Consider the following 17,782-nt stretch of genomic DNA (forward strand, 5'->3'; position numbering starts at 1 on the left):
CTATGTACTCTTCATTAATGAAAAAAAGATTCTAATATGAAAACTTCTGCTATAAGCGTACAGTTATTTTGATTCTATTTATATTAAAGAAGAATGAAATAATATATGAATCGTTAAAATTGAAAATCCCTATCAATATTAAACCTATTGTATGGCTTCCAACGTAGTCCTAAACTTTCAAATTCTACTAATTTAATCTTAAACTTTTGCTCGAAATATTAATGTAATCTTCTAGCCAATTTTAAAATGAAAATGCTGAGGTGAACGACCGGTTATCGCTAGCCGTCCTCCGTGGCACGACAGTCATATGATGTTAACAAATTCAAGCAAAATGATGTCGTTTTACTTATTTTTCTGGTTCTATTTTTTATTTTCCTTTTCTTTTGTTTCCCTTTATTTACTGTTCATCTTCATCTACCTTCATTTCCTGTATTGTTCATCCCTTGTCACCACGTGAACCTACACCCAGACCTTGAGCCTTTTTTTGGTGATCATCTCAGCTGCAATGGCATGGAACTTGGAGCCGCACAACTCTGAAGTCGTATGGAATTTCTCTTTGAATGTTATGATCGACTCCGATTTGACTTTCTTGGAGAGCGAGGTGAGCAATGCGGAGGTGGGATTAGGGTGTGGACACATGAAGTGCACGCGAGGTCTAGGAATGAAGAGGGATCGAGACCTTGAAGGGTCTGTTCTGCATGGCACACCGCCATGTCAATGATTTCCGATAAAAAATAGCCAAAATGATTATGTTGAAATTCGCATAAAGATTTATGACTAAATTGACATTTGGACAATAGATTTAGGACTGATTGGACAGTGTCTCATTAGATGAGGTCAAGCTTGATGCAGCCCTTTCCCATACTCAAGTCGCGCATGCTCAACCAAGAAGAACAACCCGCATTCAAGAGCGATGGGCCTTTCATCAACAAGTCCCACACCATCAAGAGTCTCGTATTTGACTTTGTCATAAAGCCTTTGTCATGCAACAAGACGCTCTGGAACAACCTCAAGCATTAGAAATATTATGCTGTTTAATAGCTTCTAATTCCTAAGTACTTCTAGTTTCTATGTACTTTAATACTTTCTAGTTTCTAGATTAGATTTTAGTCTTTTGCCATTTCTTTTGTTTTGCTATAAAAAGCCATCAAGTTTATGTAGAAAGACAGACAAATTTGATTAATGAAAATTACCTCGTACATTTCCTTTGAACCTTGAAGATTTCATACCTCTAAAAACCTAGAAGAGTTTTTGCTTAGTTCTAGAGGAGTCAAAGCTTTTCAAAGTCTGCATCCTTGAAGAGTTGCAGCCATTAATCTAGAAGAATTGATGCTCTATCGACTTTATTGGAGGCTTGGAAAAGCAGCCATTGAAGTTCCTATCCTTTTCTTATTTTCTTCATTCACGAACCATCCACTTCAACCCCTCATTGACACTTCTACAATCCTTATCTCAGAAAACTCAATACATGAAAGTAATAGATCAACGAGTTCTTGAACTATTGACATTAGAATCAAATCATTCCAACCTATATTGACAGAGTTATGCCCATTCTCTCGAGATCACGCAGAACTGAAATTCCTGCTCTGTTCCCGATTCTATTGTTTTGGAAGTGGACTGCATAAAAAATTCTTGGATCGAAGTGCACAATAAAAGCTTTGTGAATTTCGCTTATGTTAAAATTAATTTAGTATTCTTAGATAGATTTGGTATCTGAAGTTGATAAGCATATATAATTTGCTAAGAATCTAGGTGGTTATAGACACTATATTTTGAGAAGTATGCAGTCATTGAAAAAAAATAGGGCTGTTGATGTCCTTTAGAGTACCAAAGCAATTATTCATCATATGAAAACAATTCCACAGTAGTAGATAATTGAGGGCTAGACATCAAACGTTACATATGGAAATTATTGGCTAGACAGTAAACGTACGGATGAGTCATATGTCATGACATTATTATTCATGATGTGATTGCTGTAATTTTGAAAGGAATGTGCCAGCATATATTGATTCAGCTAATTTGAGCAAAACATACAGCTCATGCTCCAACTGACCATAATTATAGGGTCAGGATGCCGCCAAAGAAATTTTCAATAAATAAAACCATCACAATTAAAGTCCAATGTTATCTACACCAGTTGAATTTTATGGGATAATATCAGTTATTCTCATTTTTGGTATCGAGACTCTTGCCTATTTTGTATATAATACATTATTAAATGGGAAATAGTATCCGGTATCAAATGAGAGCTATAAGCAACTAGAACACCTTTCTCATTGGTGGGGCAAGCTCTTTTACTTTGGTGCATGATTTTTCTTGGCTATATGTTTCATCCAGGGAAGAGATGGTAGGTTTCGGTATGACTGATGTACTGCACAAACATGGGAAGGTACATTCCTGATGATTACTTAACTACATGAGAAAATTAAAATCTAGTCTTCAGATTGTTGATAATTTTTACTCAAGCAATATTGAAAGCACTCAAAATTTATGGAGTAATATTTCTAGTTGAAAGTTATAAATTTAATGTAAGACTTTTATGTGCTTCCTATTATATGTGAAAAGTATCTGTAATCAAGTATTGGAGATAAGTAAATCGCAAGTGCCACAACTTTGGTACGGCGCTCATTCGAGTATCATAACTTTTTTTTCACTCACTTAAGTGTCACAATTTTTAAAAATCGATCACTTAAGTGACATCGACTATTTAGCTCGCCGGAAATCATTTGTGGATGCCGGAAAGTTTGACGTGGCAGCAGCGGCACGATTTTTTGAATTTTTTAAATATTTTCTAGAATATCTTTGTTTTTTTTTTTGTTTTTTGTTTTCCTATTTATTTATTTTTTCTGATTTTTGACATTGGCCAGCAAGGGTCACCGACGACCCTTGCTAGCCACGATCCGTTGCCCGGGGGTGGGGGCTGCCTCACCCTCGGCTGGCGGGGCAGCGACGGCCATGGGCGAGGGCCCTCGACGTGTACGTCAACGATTAAAAATGTCAACGTCAGAACGCAAGTCATGCTATGTAGAACAATCGACGTGCACGTCAACGATTTTAGGCCAAATTTTGCCAAATGGACTTAATTGGCACAAATGCAAAAAGGTTTAGGACCGAACTGGCACCAATAAAATATTTAGAACTGAATTAACACAAATGCAATAGGTTCATGACTATTTTGACACTTTTCCCCATATTCCATGATACGGAGATATTCTGTGGCTTCGAGAAAAAGAGGGAAAAGGTTCAATAGCTACTTATTTTCTTCAAGAAAAAGGCCAAAATATGAATTTGAATGGGAAAACAAACAGAAAATGGTCCCTCAATATTGATCCACCTGTCAGTGTGCTTAAAGTATATTGAAGCTAATGAAGAAATCATTTTTCATATTGCATTGCCTCCTAAACTCGTTTTAGGATAATATAAACACTTATTTATGATAATCATTGAGACGCAATATCCGACTAGCGGCTCTAAACATGTCTGGTGCGAACTAGAAGGATGACAATGATTTGCTTGTATTCTCATGTATGTGGTTGAATTTGAAGGACCAAAATAATTATTGTAGCGCCAAAGGTTTGAAATCATAATGGTAAACTACACGGACCGACGATGTTTATCCAATTTTCAAACTTGATCCTAAACGTTTAAAAGTCCATATTTAAGCAACCGAAGTACATCGTACATTACGACCACATCAATCATTGCGAAATTTTGATTAGTCGTTGATTTAATAGAAGATTACCATCATTTGAATTTGGATATTATTTGGTAACAATGATTTACTTAAAAGCATCGTCATGTTACGAGACTCGTTAGATAGAACGACTCGGAATATTTGAGGCCTCCACTGGGGAATATCTCTCAGCGCAAGGACAAGCGAGAGGATATGCGTAAGCTAGAATAAAACGCGGCAAAATATTTGTCATATAAGGGAAAAAGAAGGGTAAAGAATCCAAGTAGTCATATATACAACACAAGTCCATTTTGCATAATATCAAGGAAACCTCTCACGCACACCATACAAAATGACCGGCTCTCGAACAATTTTACGTCGGATCCATGAAACGTGAAACCTATCGATCATTTATCTTGCTCCCGACTCCAGTGTTCTTTTCCTCTGTGATTTTCTGAGCAACAACAGCAGCAGCAGCGGTTCGTTTTCATAAGACCCAGAATTTCATGAGGACGACATGGAAACCTCAGCAACCCTAACCCACCAGAGGATATGGCCCCGGAGGATGGGATGGCCGAGATACTGAGACTACATTGGACAGGATCCGGCTCTAGGGTATCATCCAAGAACAAAGCAGCGCATCGAGCTGACGGAGGAGACTTCACGAGTTCTCTTCCCTCCTCCCACCGTCTATGTGCCTTGTGCTGTTCTTCAGAAAAATAAATCCTGGATATTATAATCATCGTTTTGGGGGAGAGGAGAGAAGAGAGAACAGATAGAGATGTTACCTGGGGAAAAGCACTTTTCTGGTGAATCATTGATCCGATACTTAATTACATGCAAGGCTGGAGTATGTGAGAGATGATGATCGGATGCGGGTCAAAAGAGGTTTCCAAAGATGCGAGCGAGATATGGTTGCAAGATTCTCAGTTTCATAGGCATCCTCAGGGTCTTGCTCTGAGGCACTTGAAGGACTAGTAAGAAAGGAAAATGAAATTCAGTTGGCTATGGCATCGGGCACCAAAAGACAAAGGGCCCTATAAATAGGTAAATATTTAGGCAAGCTCATTATTGATGTGGATAGACTTGCACAATTTGTATTTAACGAGTTCCCATAACAAGATATATTATCAATGGTAGGTTTTGTTAGAGTTGGTTTTCTCTAGAAGCGCAATCATATATACCCCTCTCGGAGATAACTGTTTGAGAAAATTAAAATCTAGATCGCTAGATTGTCGATGATTTTGATAGATGGATACGTGGACGGCAATTCTGCAAAATAAAATATGGCTAATTCATGCACACGATAAAATCCTCCGGTGCTAAGTAAACCTCTATTTATTGCTGAAAGTTACAGTTTGTCATATCGGGTTCACATTTCTTTCCAACTACACATTAAATATTTGCACTTACCATTGATTGGAAAGAAGTCCGACAACAATTAAACTCATTCAACTAGCATTCTACTATTTGATATGTCTATGTATGAGAGAACAAACATAATTTGAGCAAGCAAAGAAAAAAAAAATGCAGAGAAACAAATCTGTCCTTGTAGTTAACTGGTGAGTAATCGCATTCATCAATGAAGTATGACGTGTTTTCATGAGCTTCAAAGGGAGGAGATCAAGGAAGACCTTCGCGGCCCACCTCATCAGCGCATGGGCGCGATCTACCATTTCAGGAACCAATGACAAAGTGGGGACTGGGATTTTTTTCGCCGATCTACTCTAGGGTTTCCCTCCTCGTGCTCACCACCAACTACGCCAACTGGCGATGATGATTGAACAATATGATAGGGATAAAAATCCGAAATCTAAATACTTTACTTTGTATTGAAAAGCTAAGAATTCACGATTTTTGTGAATCTAATTCACTGAAATTTCGTCCAATAAAATGGAAGAATTATAACTTTGTAAAATAATATACAATAATATTGCAAATAGAGCCATTGCGATACCCCATCAAAAGAGTAGCTCCCCATCTAGGAGCTAATTCACCATATTATGAATTCAATGGTTATTACAAAATGATAATAATAATAACTTAGACAAGATTTTCAGTTCAAGCCGATATCGAATTCGTTTTCTGAATCCTAAATCAAATTCTTTACCGGACGAAAAAGCAACCTAAGGCCTAAGGAGCAATCGCGAGACTGAAAGAGTTGATCGAGACAGGGCAGAAATGGCAGCCAACCGGGCACCAAGAGTCGGTGATTGGTGACGATAGGGAAGCAATGACGTCTTGCAACGGCACGGCGAGGTGAGCTAATGTCATCCACGGCTTGACAAGTGATGGCAGAAGGCGATAGTGAAGTCGGTTGCATGACAATGGTGTAAAGGTGGATGGGCGAGAGAGAATAATTTGTGTTATATGCACCAGGACATTTACTAAACATTATATAAAATATAACAAATCCTATCGTATCCTATCTAATCTTGATCCTATCCGACGGAATAGTCCAAGCGATCAAACAGAGCCTTATAGCATGAATTTTGAAGCCATATATAGCATGATCTTCCGACAAAATGCACCTCGACATCATTGTTCACGACATCTGCTACTTTGTGTGTCATCCAAATATTTCGTGCCGCGATTAAATCAGAAGTACATCTCTTAGGCTCTAATGAAGCAAAACAGCCAGGAGGGGACAGTCTTGCTCCTGTCAAACAAAGAAAAGCTTGCTTCGCTACGCGATTATATCTACTAGCATGTGATTCAGCTGCTGTATTAAACGCACTTCTATGATTTATGTAAAGCTATTATGCACTTGAAAACTATTTATTCCGCATGTCACCTCCATCATATTCCAATACAAAACAAAACTTGCACAGAAATGGCAAATTACATGCTCATTTCACCGGGGAGATTGTGTCAACAAAATCACAAATCACCAAAGAGTTGCTGCATTAAATCCAACGTGTGGATCTATACAAGTATTCTTTACATTTGGTTAATCTTCTTCGCATCCAAATGAACATCAACATGACGGGACAGAAGAAAATGTATCGACTCCAACACAAAACTGTGAAGCCATTTTTGGACTGCGGAATGTCTGCATTTTACTATGCAGTCTGCAACATTAGAGATGCTTACAAGAATGAAGAGAAGAGCCTGCGATGTAGCACCAAGGGGATTTCCTCTCGGCACATGGAGCACTTGAACACTTGGCTTATGATTTAGCAAACTATAAATGAGCTAATATGAACAGCGATGAGACATTCAATCGCGAGATGAAGCGACAAACCAGCATTTAGCATCTCATGTTGCTGTTGTGAAGAACTCTGTGCAGATGGAAAGCTTCACCTTGATCTCCATTCAACGACCTTCTCTCCAAGCAACAAGCAGTCAGCTGCCTCAATAACCTCTCCAGATAGGAGTGCAGGCAACCCTGAAAATCTTTTGCGCTGGGATTTGTCGCCAAGATCATTGCATTCACCGTGTCAGCTACCACCTCCCGCTGTGACTCCTCAAGTAGATAACCAACAAAGGACTCCTTTGGGTGTTCATATGCCAATAAAGATACACAATCCTAGAAAATATAGGGAGTGATTATAGTTTTGTCATTAAAGACATTGTATTTGAAAAAAAAAAAAAATGGTTCGTTTTTCTTCGTATCTCCAGGAGATATGAGCAGAAAAGATGAGTATGGCTGATGTGTCGTTAAATTCCAATGATAATGATGCCATCAAAGCAAAGTTATATTATTAGGTAAAACGATGACTACTGGAAACTGAGGAAGAAGACTACCAATCACTCTCTTCATTTGCTAAGGTCACTTCATTCGCTAAGGTCATGTTGTTCATACATTTTGTTCCCATGCTCCCAAGGATGAAAACGAAAAAGTAAAGGATACCACTCCATCCCTTCCTCCTTCCCTCCCTCCCTCAAAAGCACCAAAAATTGACGGCTTCCGTACTTCCATTCATCGATTCATTCTTTTTTACAGTTCATCACTTCAAGACTTTACATCAACATGGCCCAAACAGAACCAGCAGAAAAAAAGTTCATTAAAAAAGGGTGTAACGTGAGTGCTGAGGTGCGGGGTGGGGTGCACATGAACTTAAAACTTTGGGAAACAATGTTGAAGCTTAAATTACCCCATCACACATATTTCCCTGTTCAAGACAACCTGCTATCCCGCAAATGAGAAGACTATGTTATGTTGCTGAGACCTTTAAGAAAATTTTCAGTATTGCACCAATCTTGCTAGTGGAGGAAAACTAAAACGGTATATAAAACCATATGATACAAAGGGTTTACTACCTGTACTAGATCCTTGAAGCAACCATCCATCTCAAAAAACCTTTGTAATTCAACTCTTCCATATTTGATAGCCTCCTCCAGGTCTCCAACCTGGATAATGATATGTCATCATGCAAAATGGGTATCAGAAAAATCACATAATATTATTAAAAAGGCCATGAAGGAAAAGACTCGCAATTATACATGAATCAATATCACACAAATATAAGACCACCTGAAGAACCTCATGTTAAAATTGCAGACTCGACATGATCCTACAAACTTTGGGATGCTAATTCACATTCACAGCTTCAATCACATTGTGCCAAGACAATATAGGTCAATAGGAAACCAACTTCATCAATAAATATCTCTAATCTTAAGCTAATCACAACCAGTGCTTAAAATAGGTAACAAGACAATCTATTTCACCTGCTCAACAAGTGAACAAAGATGGATCACCATAACTCAGATCTGACTCTTTATATGAAAAATTTTTATGAGACAATAGTTCAGGATAATGACTCATCATGATTTAAGTGCTCAATAGAGTATTCACATGTATTCTCGTAACTTAAAGATTTTCCATTGACACAACTTATTAGCATGTTTAAACAAAGTGCAACGCCATTGCATATAATTTTTGTTAGAAAATCTAACTCAAAAGCTTAAGCTAATAGGTGGAAGGAGATCATACCAATTTAAAGAGCATTTAGGACCCATCATCAAGCGATGAGAAATAATACTTCAATACCCCCTCTCACGTGCAAGCTAGATAGCAGCACGTAAAATTTTAGCTATGCACATTCACGTAGAATTTTGATCACGCATATTTGCAAAAGGGATAATACTGGCTCTCACACCATGTTACAAAGTCTAATCCAAAAGCTTAAGCTAATAGATGGAGGAAGACCACATGAATATAAAGAGCATTTAGAACCTGTTGTTGAGCAATGTGGGACAATACTTCAGCAATTTTAATTAAATTTCATTGAACAATGTCAGTTTCTAGTTCAATAGAACATCATAATCTACAATGAAATGCAACAGAACAACTCATTAAACTGATCAACATACAGTCCACGTTCATTTACATTAAAAACAGGTATAAAATGAGTATTAATCAACAACTAGTCTAGTTGAATGTATAACATAGTTCACCTACAAACTTTTACAGGTTGAAACCCCTGCACTACTCCTTTATTAGTGGCATGACTTAAGTAGACATGATTCCAACATGAACATACATGTAAAAGAAATGAACTCACTGTTTTAGATTCTGTTCAAATTGTCCTCGTGTTTGACCCAAGCTTACAATGTTTAAGATCAATTAAATCTTTAAATATTGAAGAATATTATGACAAACATTTTTTCTTTTTTTTAAAGAGTGATAAATTCACACGTTGTCAGTTGTGAATACACATTCACTACTCAACTCATGGTTCATTTAAGCCTTACTCACCAAACAATATCTGCGACAGTAGTACTACATACATCATTCATTTAAGAGGAAAAAGAACAAGACTAGGAAAAAGGACGTGCACGAGAAACTTCACTTCCAGTATTCAAAGCAAATATCACATTACCTGCACCGTGGAGAAACATCAGTTCAGTCCACAGTGCCACGACAAAATCATTTAAAGGATAGTCTCAAGTACCAAAAGTTGACGACGACCCAACAAAAAAGTTATATTTTCCAACTGTTTTTTTCTTCCTACCAGTATAACACAGCAATCTAAATACACTAAACTTAATTGCAAGCAAATCAACATGTAAGGTGAAGTTACCCGAACTAGTTCGATGAACTTTTGGCAATGAAGGAGAAAGCAAATAGCTGATTTTTCATCCTGCAGTACATGATAATCAAGACTGAGACATCATGCAATAAACTACAGTAATCTTCTATTGTGTCATTCACACACTTAGATAAGCCAAATATTAAGCGAATAATACGGCAGAAGCAAGAGACACTACCTCATGCAAAATTGGAAAATTATTAATTTAGCACCAGAAAAACATCTCATAGATACCTTTTGTAGAGGTGAAGATACAAGATCTGGGAACTGAGTACGCTAAGAAGGAAATAAATAGCCTAAAAAACCTGAAAGGATAAAAGAGTATGCTTGCTTGGCATAATTGCAAAAGCTCGGATTTATAGATAGCAAATAGTTGGGCATCATGAACTTCTAGAGAAAGCAAACAAACGGGAAGTACTCTAATCAAGACATTTCTTGACTGACTAAGTGCAATTGGTGATCCATGCTTTACAATTACAGCTTATTTAGATGTGAACAAGGTTCATGCCCTGAGTTGGCTGGCAATAACACTGGAAATGACTTTGTCCATATGTAAAGACAACGTGGTGATGAGCATCCCATACCTGAACAACTTGTGGATACCAGTCACGGAGTTTACTGAATGCTGCATTGATTTCCCCATTTCGTATCAGCTTCATCAACAAATAAATCAGGTCATTTGGCTTGAATAATTTTCACAACACATGCATCATGCTCAGGATGAAAATCTCAAATGAATGTTCTATTTCCAGGGCAAGTTAATGAAATCCAAAAATATTTTGAGTAAAGTCTCAGTACATAAACTTCCATTCATTGTGGCAAAACGAGCTTCAATTATGCAAACCCTGGCGCTGCAGCTAGAAACCTACTGACTTGGAGAACAGTAAACACTTTGATTCAAGAATTTCTTTGGGAGTGTAGAAAGGTTGCCCTAAAACAGAAGAAGATACTTATATTATATGAAGATACAAATTAAAGTATTAAAGCTCTGGCTGAAAAACCAACTAATATGTCCTGAGATGTCAAGTCACCCTCTCGGGAGTCTCGCCAAGCAAAAGTATAGATTCTCAACTCCTAACTATTGTGCTCTCCCTCAGCTACCCCTGTCATAATCGTGAAAGTGAGGGCAAGCAGACACCTTGAATTGTACCAACTCACCTACTGGAGAAATCAATAGCTGTCCACTAGAGGAAGAACTAAACAAGATACTATCCGACAGAGAGAGGGAGAGAAGGAAGAAAAAAAAGAAAAACCTCGACCAACCACAAAAGTGAGGGAAAGCAGACTGCTCTACCTACGATAAGTATTTGAGAGCATATTAGGGCTGCACCCCCTTGCAAGAATTCACTGATTCAGAACTCAACATGCTTGCAGAACCCAAAAACAAATAAACAAACCAATATACATACAAGATCATTTTCAAACCTGACGAAGAGTCTTCCTCTGGTTTAAAGCATAGAGAATCTCCTGTTCATCAAAGCCATTTTCTTGATCTAAAGAAATTGGAGGAATGGTGCTTTTACTAGCCATGTCGAATGAACTTAGTGTATCTTCGTACCCGTAATGTAGCAAGTATGAACGAACAATCCTGAGAATCCAAATGGTGAACTTTCCGTATCATTGGAACATAAAGATAATCTGATAGGACCACGAGGTAAAAAAAAAAAAGAACATTTATCATCTCCTCTTTCATTTTCTCACAGGAAAATTTGTGTGACTGAATGTGGGCTCTTTTTGGAAGCATAAAGGACACATGCAAGTTTAAAAAGGATGGAGAATGCAGAAACAACCCCTTTAGATCACACAAATGGAAAGCTATCAATGAGGATATCACAGCTATTATCTGTAAGTACATTTCCATAAGAGGCTGAATACCAATTGATACTTAAAGGCCCCAACATAGTCATCCGTTTTCACCCTTTCCATAAGAATCGTCTAATCTTTATATAAAAAGAGGAAATGCAGTATATTCAGTCGACATAACATGTACAGCTTACAATCCCAGAACAACAGTAACCATGAAGCAACTAGCGGAACAAGTAGTCAGTCCATTCATTCACACGAATTACAATTCAATCTAATAATTAATTCAACAGCTAGGATAATGGCTGAAATGCAAATGGTTATTCCATAGACCAACTATTCAAACACTGTTCTTTCACCTAGCAGATAACATAAGTGCACGAACACGCATATAGAATTGTTTTATCAAGAAGAAATTGAAATGAAACATGGACTCACCCATAGCTGATGTTTGGTGGCAAAGATATTTTTTCTATCGTTGATTGTTGTCTCATTCTCTCTTGAGCTTCATATGCCTATAGTTGTAATAGAAGCAATGATGAAAAGACAACCAAGAATCTTTAGTAAGGAAGGTCATTTGACATTGTGCTAACTTGGACATTCTTTCCAACGAAAAAAAAATTCTGCTTAGAGTAGTTCTCATGATAATTACAGAATATAAATCTAGTCTTGTTATGTACTTCTCTCTAATAAGCACGAAGTTAAATCTATTATCAGGAAAAGCAACCTCCAAATAAAAGTTTAGGCAAAAATGGTGTTGATATTGTATCATATCAACTGTCCAAGTCAGTAGTCCTAAGCATAACCAGAACACAGGACTTATCTATCCCAGTTAAACAGGACATGATTTTTCAAAGATAATACTAAGCAAAAAAGAGTACCAGGTATGTTATGTTTTACAATCACCATGCAAATTAAGAAGCAATGCCAATAATCAATTGGTATATAGAAGGAACAATACGATACGTGCCTTGATATCAAAGGCAAATGGTTTTTGCCCAAAGTTAACATCAATCCTGCCCAACAAACAAAACAGGACTTAACAATCAGAAAGAAATCAACCTGCTCCAAAGGAAACAATAAGGACCAATTCAGACCATAGCTACATAAGGACAGGGGGAGAGAGAGAGACGAGTGAGAGACAGAGAGACAGAGAGCATGTAACAACTAAAATGCAATAATGAACAGAGAAACAGTTTCATCCCACAATTTTCTTAAAGCACTGGAAAATACGGAATTTCAACATTCATCATTAATGTCGCATCATGAAACTCTAAGTGAATACTCCAACAGTATAGACTTGCTTTTCTTTCTTAAATTCTCGTACCCAGAGGTTCAGATGCAACACAAGTCTTCACATGTAGGATTTCAAACTCAGCTAGTAGAGAACCGCTAGAAGAATATGTCAACATAGAACATAATAGTATTAATTTCCTATCATAAGGCAGTAAGAATATTATTACAGCTGATAATACATGATTCATAGTATTAAATATGCAACTCTCATAATATAAAACGTGCCCCTTTCATAACAAGGGTTATGAAGGCAATTTTGATAATCACCCTTGATAAGAAAGAAGTAAAGTAAGGATAAGTTTAACATACTCTTCATTTAGGCTATGAACAGAAATTGTGGGGAATAAGGGACCTTTCATGTCCTTGTAGACTGTTCCCACTACTGCCTTGTTTTTACTGTGACAGGAAAACACAAATGAAAAAGAAGAATACATACTCCAATTGAAAAGAGAGTGAATGACATATTCAAAGTAATATGAGACAGATACAAGAAGGGTATTAGTGCTGAAATGAGGTTTCTCTTCCTTCCTTTTTTTATTTTTTGAAAATTACACAAAATTCCGTACTAAAGGTACTGAGGGGGTACATCCCCTGTACAAAATGACTTCAGAGGGGAAGTCTCACATAAACCCTTTTTTTCTTTTTCCTTCTTTCGTTTATTTATTTTTGCTTTTCTGTAGGTTACAAGATCAACTATAGGGCACCAAGGGGCTGCAAAGCAATATAAAAAGGGATTTCACAAAACCATACCCTAGGTACAACATCAAACCAGTAACAACAAATCAATTTCGTTGGTTTGATCATAAGAACACTAAACAAAATCACAACTTCCTTACGTGAAGAAGAACTCCTGTGTAGCATAGTTGATGCCCGCACCGACTACGTCACCAGATGTATAAGTTGGTCCAAAAGCTTCTCCCTTTCCTTGCCCACGATAAAGAAACCCATCATCACCATGATAACCACAACTGTTGGGTTCCCACCTGATACATGGAAGCAGGAGAAATAATCACAAGCAACTTAGAGCACAATGCCAATTCAGGCAGAGAACTTCTCTTTTGTCATTCAAAGAAAAGCAGATCTGGTCCCCAAGTAAATTATCATCATACATGTTAGGAAGCCCTAGAATGTAATAAACAAAGTATAGCATCTTATAATATTATGGAGGGGAAAGAAAACCAAGAGACAACTGGTACCTCCACTTGTTAGCTGAAAACAGATTTAAGAAAGCCTAGTTCTCTAAATCTTTCATTCCTCTGTTCTTTTTCTTTTCACTAGGTAACATAACAGGGGACTACATATCTTGGTAAGTTTGGACTACCACTCATTCAAGTCCCAGTTGATTCCAACCGCATGGCACATCTTGTCACAGAACAGTTACATCAGTGACTGCACAAACCCAAATTTACAGCAAATAAACATCAAATTCGCAATTCAGAGAAGACAAAATTCTCCAGATTCCTAATTTTTTTCTTTAACTAGTAAAACCACCGTGTATATGCTCCCTTGACTGACAAATATGTCTTGACAACATTTGTGCAAATGTAAGCATTTTCTGCATTCCATGAAATAGGGGAAAGAAGAACTCCTTAACTATTAATCTCCAAAATATATAAGAGTTAAATGGGAAAACCTAAACTTCTAATTCTAAATAGAATTTTTTGTCCTATTGATCCATATTTTCAAAACTTTGAAAATTGAGTTTTAACACTTTTCACCATGCTTTTGGTAAGATATGTATTCAGAAAACCAATGCAAAACACAGTGAAGTATGTCATGGCTTTAGCACGGGGTGCCACAGTTCATTTCAAAACTTGAGTTGAGGCATAGCCTTAAATATTAAGGGTGAGCGATTCCAAGGCCGATCCGGGTTCTACTTAGAAACTGGAACCTACTCATCGGGACCGATTCCCTAATTTGTAGAACTTAGAACTTACCCGCATACCCTATGACCTAGAACTTATCCTATCATAGGTTTCAAAATTTATCCGGATTCCTCTTGTATTCTTCATTGAACAATTGCGGTGAATCATTACTTCTAATGACCACCATTTATTGCTATAGTTTCTCGATCACAACATATATTTAGATACACAAAGAATTTGAAGCATTAACAAAGTAAAAGTCAGTCAAGGATATTGCCAAAAATGGAAGCTCGGATTAATAGTTTCGGATTACACATTTATCACGGGATGCCATAGAATACTGCAAGATCGCGCAAAAACATAGAACAAAAAAAACACAAAGAATTGTTAGGTTCCCATAACCGGTTCCATAATTTTGAAACTTGAAATCTATCCCGTACATTCTTGGAACCATGCTCACCCCATTAATTATACGAGCTCGGGCGGGCCCTCCTTTTGTCTAGGTCTAGTCATTTTTCCTATCCCCTCCACCCACTACCCACACCCGAAAAATAAAAATACTGAGATAATAGAGCAGAATGACATGGCAACCAAGTCCTTAATCATCTTTTGATACAATAACCTCAATGGGCCCCTAGCAAATAAAAATCACTTACATGATATGTCTTCACACTGAAGACATAATCTACGAAATAATCACAAGTCCTCAGGCGTTTTCCAAAATCAATAACCTTAATGCAGAGTTCAGAATGCTCTACCACACTGAAACTGCTAGTGCCTTGCCACAAATACCGGAACACTAAAACCTAGAACCTGAGAACATTGGAACAATTGCAGTTATTTTAGCAAAACTATTCAATTCTTTGAGATGCGGCAGTATCTCCAAGCAAATTTTAGGTCCATTACATCTCTTCCTACCATTGCTCGTATTTTTCTGCTTAACTCTTACTTCATGCTTTTCCAGTTAGGTTCATCACCAGACCGAAGCATCCAGCTGTACTCATAACCATCTTACAAGCATCTAGATCAATCACAGCATCAGCAGCCTTTGCTAGCTTTCTATGTCTGCCTAGACATACTCATTGATCACCTTATCTCTATGTTTAAATCACTCAACAATCACGTTATAGCACTTTTCGTTTCGGTATTACCTGTAATCCCTTTTACAAACATGTAACTTCCTACATACTGTTCTCCATGGCCTAGTTGATCAAAGCATGACGATACATTATTCATCTGTACGTTTTCAGGATTCAATCAGTTTGCAAAAACAGTTCTCAAAAATTTATAAATTGCAACAATGGGCACTCCCAGCCTTGACCACCAAAAGTTCAGCATCCTCTCCTTATAACGACAGCAACAGTTCCTGAGTCACTTAACTTCATCTCCACCACCTCATCTCTCTTAATTTAACCATCAATCTTGCAACTCCATTCAGGTATATTATCTTCAAGTAGAACACGATTGGTAACCTCCGTCATCTATCTCCTTAGCCAACTCTTCAACTCCATTAGGCTCTTCAAGTAAGGCAAAATGTGTAGAAAATTTTATAAACAATTTCCACAATTCCTTGTGCATATCAGCTTTATCTGCCTATCAAAATTTATTTCATAAAATGGGTTGATCTCGGACCAGCCACCATCCACAGCACGAAAAGACCACTCTGAATTGTACTCAATAAATGCACCAGATAATAGTCATCACTACTTTGTTGTATAAGTTCCTCATATCTGTCTACGAGAAAGGGGTAAAAAGAAGAAGAAAGATTGCTCCAATCTCGCATCAGACAAGAATTTTTTGCCGAGGAATCCCATTCCAGTCTTATTTTTGTCTGCTACCCAGTCTTTGCTCCTTGACACGTTTTGTCTACTTAAATAGAGCTCAACAGAATCTACCAAAGAACAAGAACAATAACTAAACCTAACCTATCCACATTCATCTCTACCAAGAAACAAGAACCCCAACTAACCTAACCTATCCTCATTCATCTGATTCCATCCCATTTCTCTCGCAATTTCTCACCCAAAACCAATTCGATACTGCACTACCCAGTATCCTCAAGACGCAGATAAGCGTCGAAATAGAACAGCAAGAAACACTCACCCAGGCTGCCTCCGCATCTTGAAATTCTCGCTGGTGAAGCCAATCCCTATCTGACCCTTAGCACCCGCGTCCTTCACGTAAATCTCGAAATAGTAGGCAAGCCGCCGCACCGGGGCAGGCCTGTTGGCTTGCACGACGCCGACGTCGTGGCCATGGAGGTTCACGCTCGTGTACTTCACGGATAGCTTGTCGGTCGACACTACGAGGAAGCCGCCGGAGCTGTTGATGGTGTTGAGCTCCGTCGGGGACTCCTCGCCCCCGTCCGCCGGGCCCGGAGCACTAGCAGACCCAAGCCGAGCCAGCTCCAAGAAGTGCCAGCCGAGATCGCCGCGATCGGAGGCGCAACTGGCGGTGCTGTGGCTGTTGAGGTGCGAGCTCGTGCTGTTGCTGTTGCTGTTGCTGCTGCAATCGTTGTTGCTGTTGTTGTTCATCGTTGACGAGTCGAGGCGTGAATCGAAACAGATTCAATTGAGGAGATGAAGCATTTGGCGGCGGTGATTGATCGCGAAGAAGCAGGATTGGCGGCGAGAGATGAGGTTGGATCCTTTTGGCGTCCGAGAAAAGAATCTCTCCCGTTACGTGCTGGGAGTGTTTGGCTGGCTGATGAGCAAGAAAACCGAGGAAGGGGGGAAATTGAAAACAGTAGAATTACAAATTGTCCCCTAATTTTCGAGAAATTACACTTTTGACTCCCCCTGTCCTCGAACTCACTTATTACGTCCTTTTGCAATTAGCGCGCTTAACTCGATCCACTTTGGACCTAAATTTGAAAAAAAAAATGCGATAATTTAAAATATTATTCAAATTATAAAAAAAATATAAAAATATTATATGTGATTTTTACATGTCAACACTTCAATTTTGGTAAAATTCTAGAAGATGCAGATTTCAAAAAAGGCGGTGGAAAATTTCAAATAAGGGCCTGAAGTGTTTTTATTTTTTCAAATAAGAGCTCAAAGCGGACTTTATTTCAATGAAGGGCTTAAAGTGCCCTTTTTATT

The 17,782-nt window shown here is 38.0% G+C and overlaps 1 protein-coding gene across 3 annotated transcripts; it reads right to left on the reverse strand.

Annotated features, from left to right (window-relative positions):
* Positions 1-6,546: 6,546 nt before the first annotated feature.
* LOC115735067 (ran-binding protein M homolog) lies at positions 6,547-17,395 on the reverse strand. 3 transcript variants are annotated; one of them, XM_030666120.2, is made up of 10 exons: positions 16,782-17,393; positions 13,650-13,796; positions 13,123-13,209; positions 12,488-12,533; positions 11,956-12,032; positions 11,140-11,326; positions 10,299-10,367; positions 9,706-9,765; positions 7,940-8,029; positions 6,547-7,205 (listed from the first exon to the last, which is right to left on the reverse strand). In XM_030666120.2, exons 1-10 carry the CDS (start codon positions 17,210-17,212, stop codon positions 6,927-6,929), a joined length of 1,473 nt encoding a protein of 490 aa, XP_030521980.1. In that variant the 5' UTR covers positions 17,213-17,393; the 3' UTR covers positions 6,547-6,926. The 3 variants fall into 3 exon arrangements, with proteins under 3 accessions (XP_030521980.1, XP_030521989.1, XP_048130158.1); XM_030666129.2 differs by having other exon boundaries at positions 11,140-11,302; positions 16,782-17,392; XM_048274201.1 differs by lacking the exon at positions 9,706-9,765 and having other exon boundaries at positions 16,782-17,395.
* Positions 17,396-17,782: the final 387 nt, after the last annotated feature.

Source organism: Rhodamnia argentea, chromosome 2, assembly GCF_020921035.1.
Source record: "Rhodamnia argentea isolate NSW1041297 chromosome 2, ASM2092103v1, whole genome shotgun sequence".
NCBI classification, from domain to species: domain Eukaryota; kingdom Viridiplantae; phylum Streptophyta; class Magnoliopsida; order Myrtales; family Myrtaceae; genus Rhodamnia; species Rhodamnia argentea.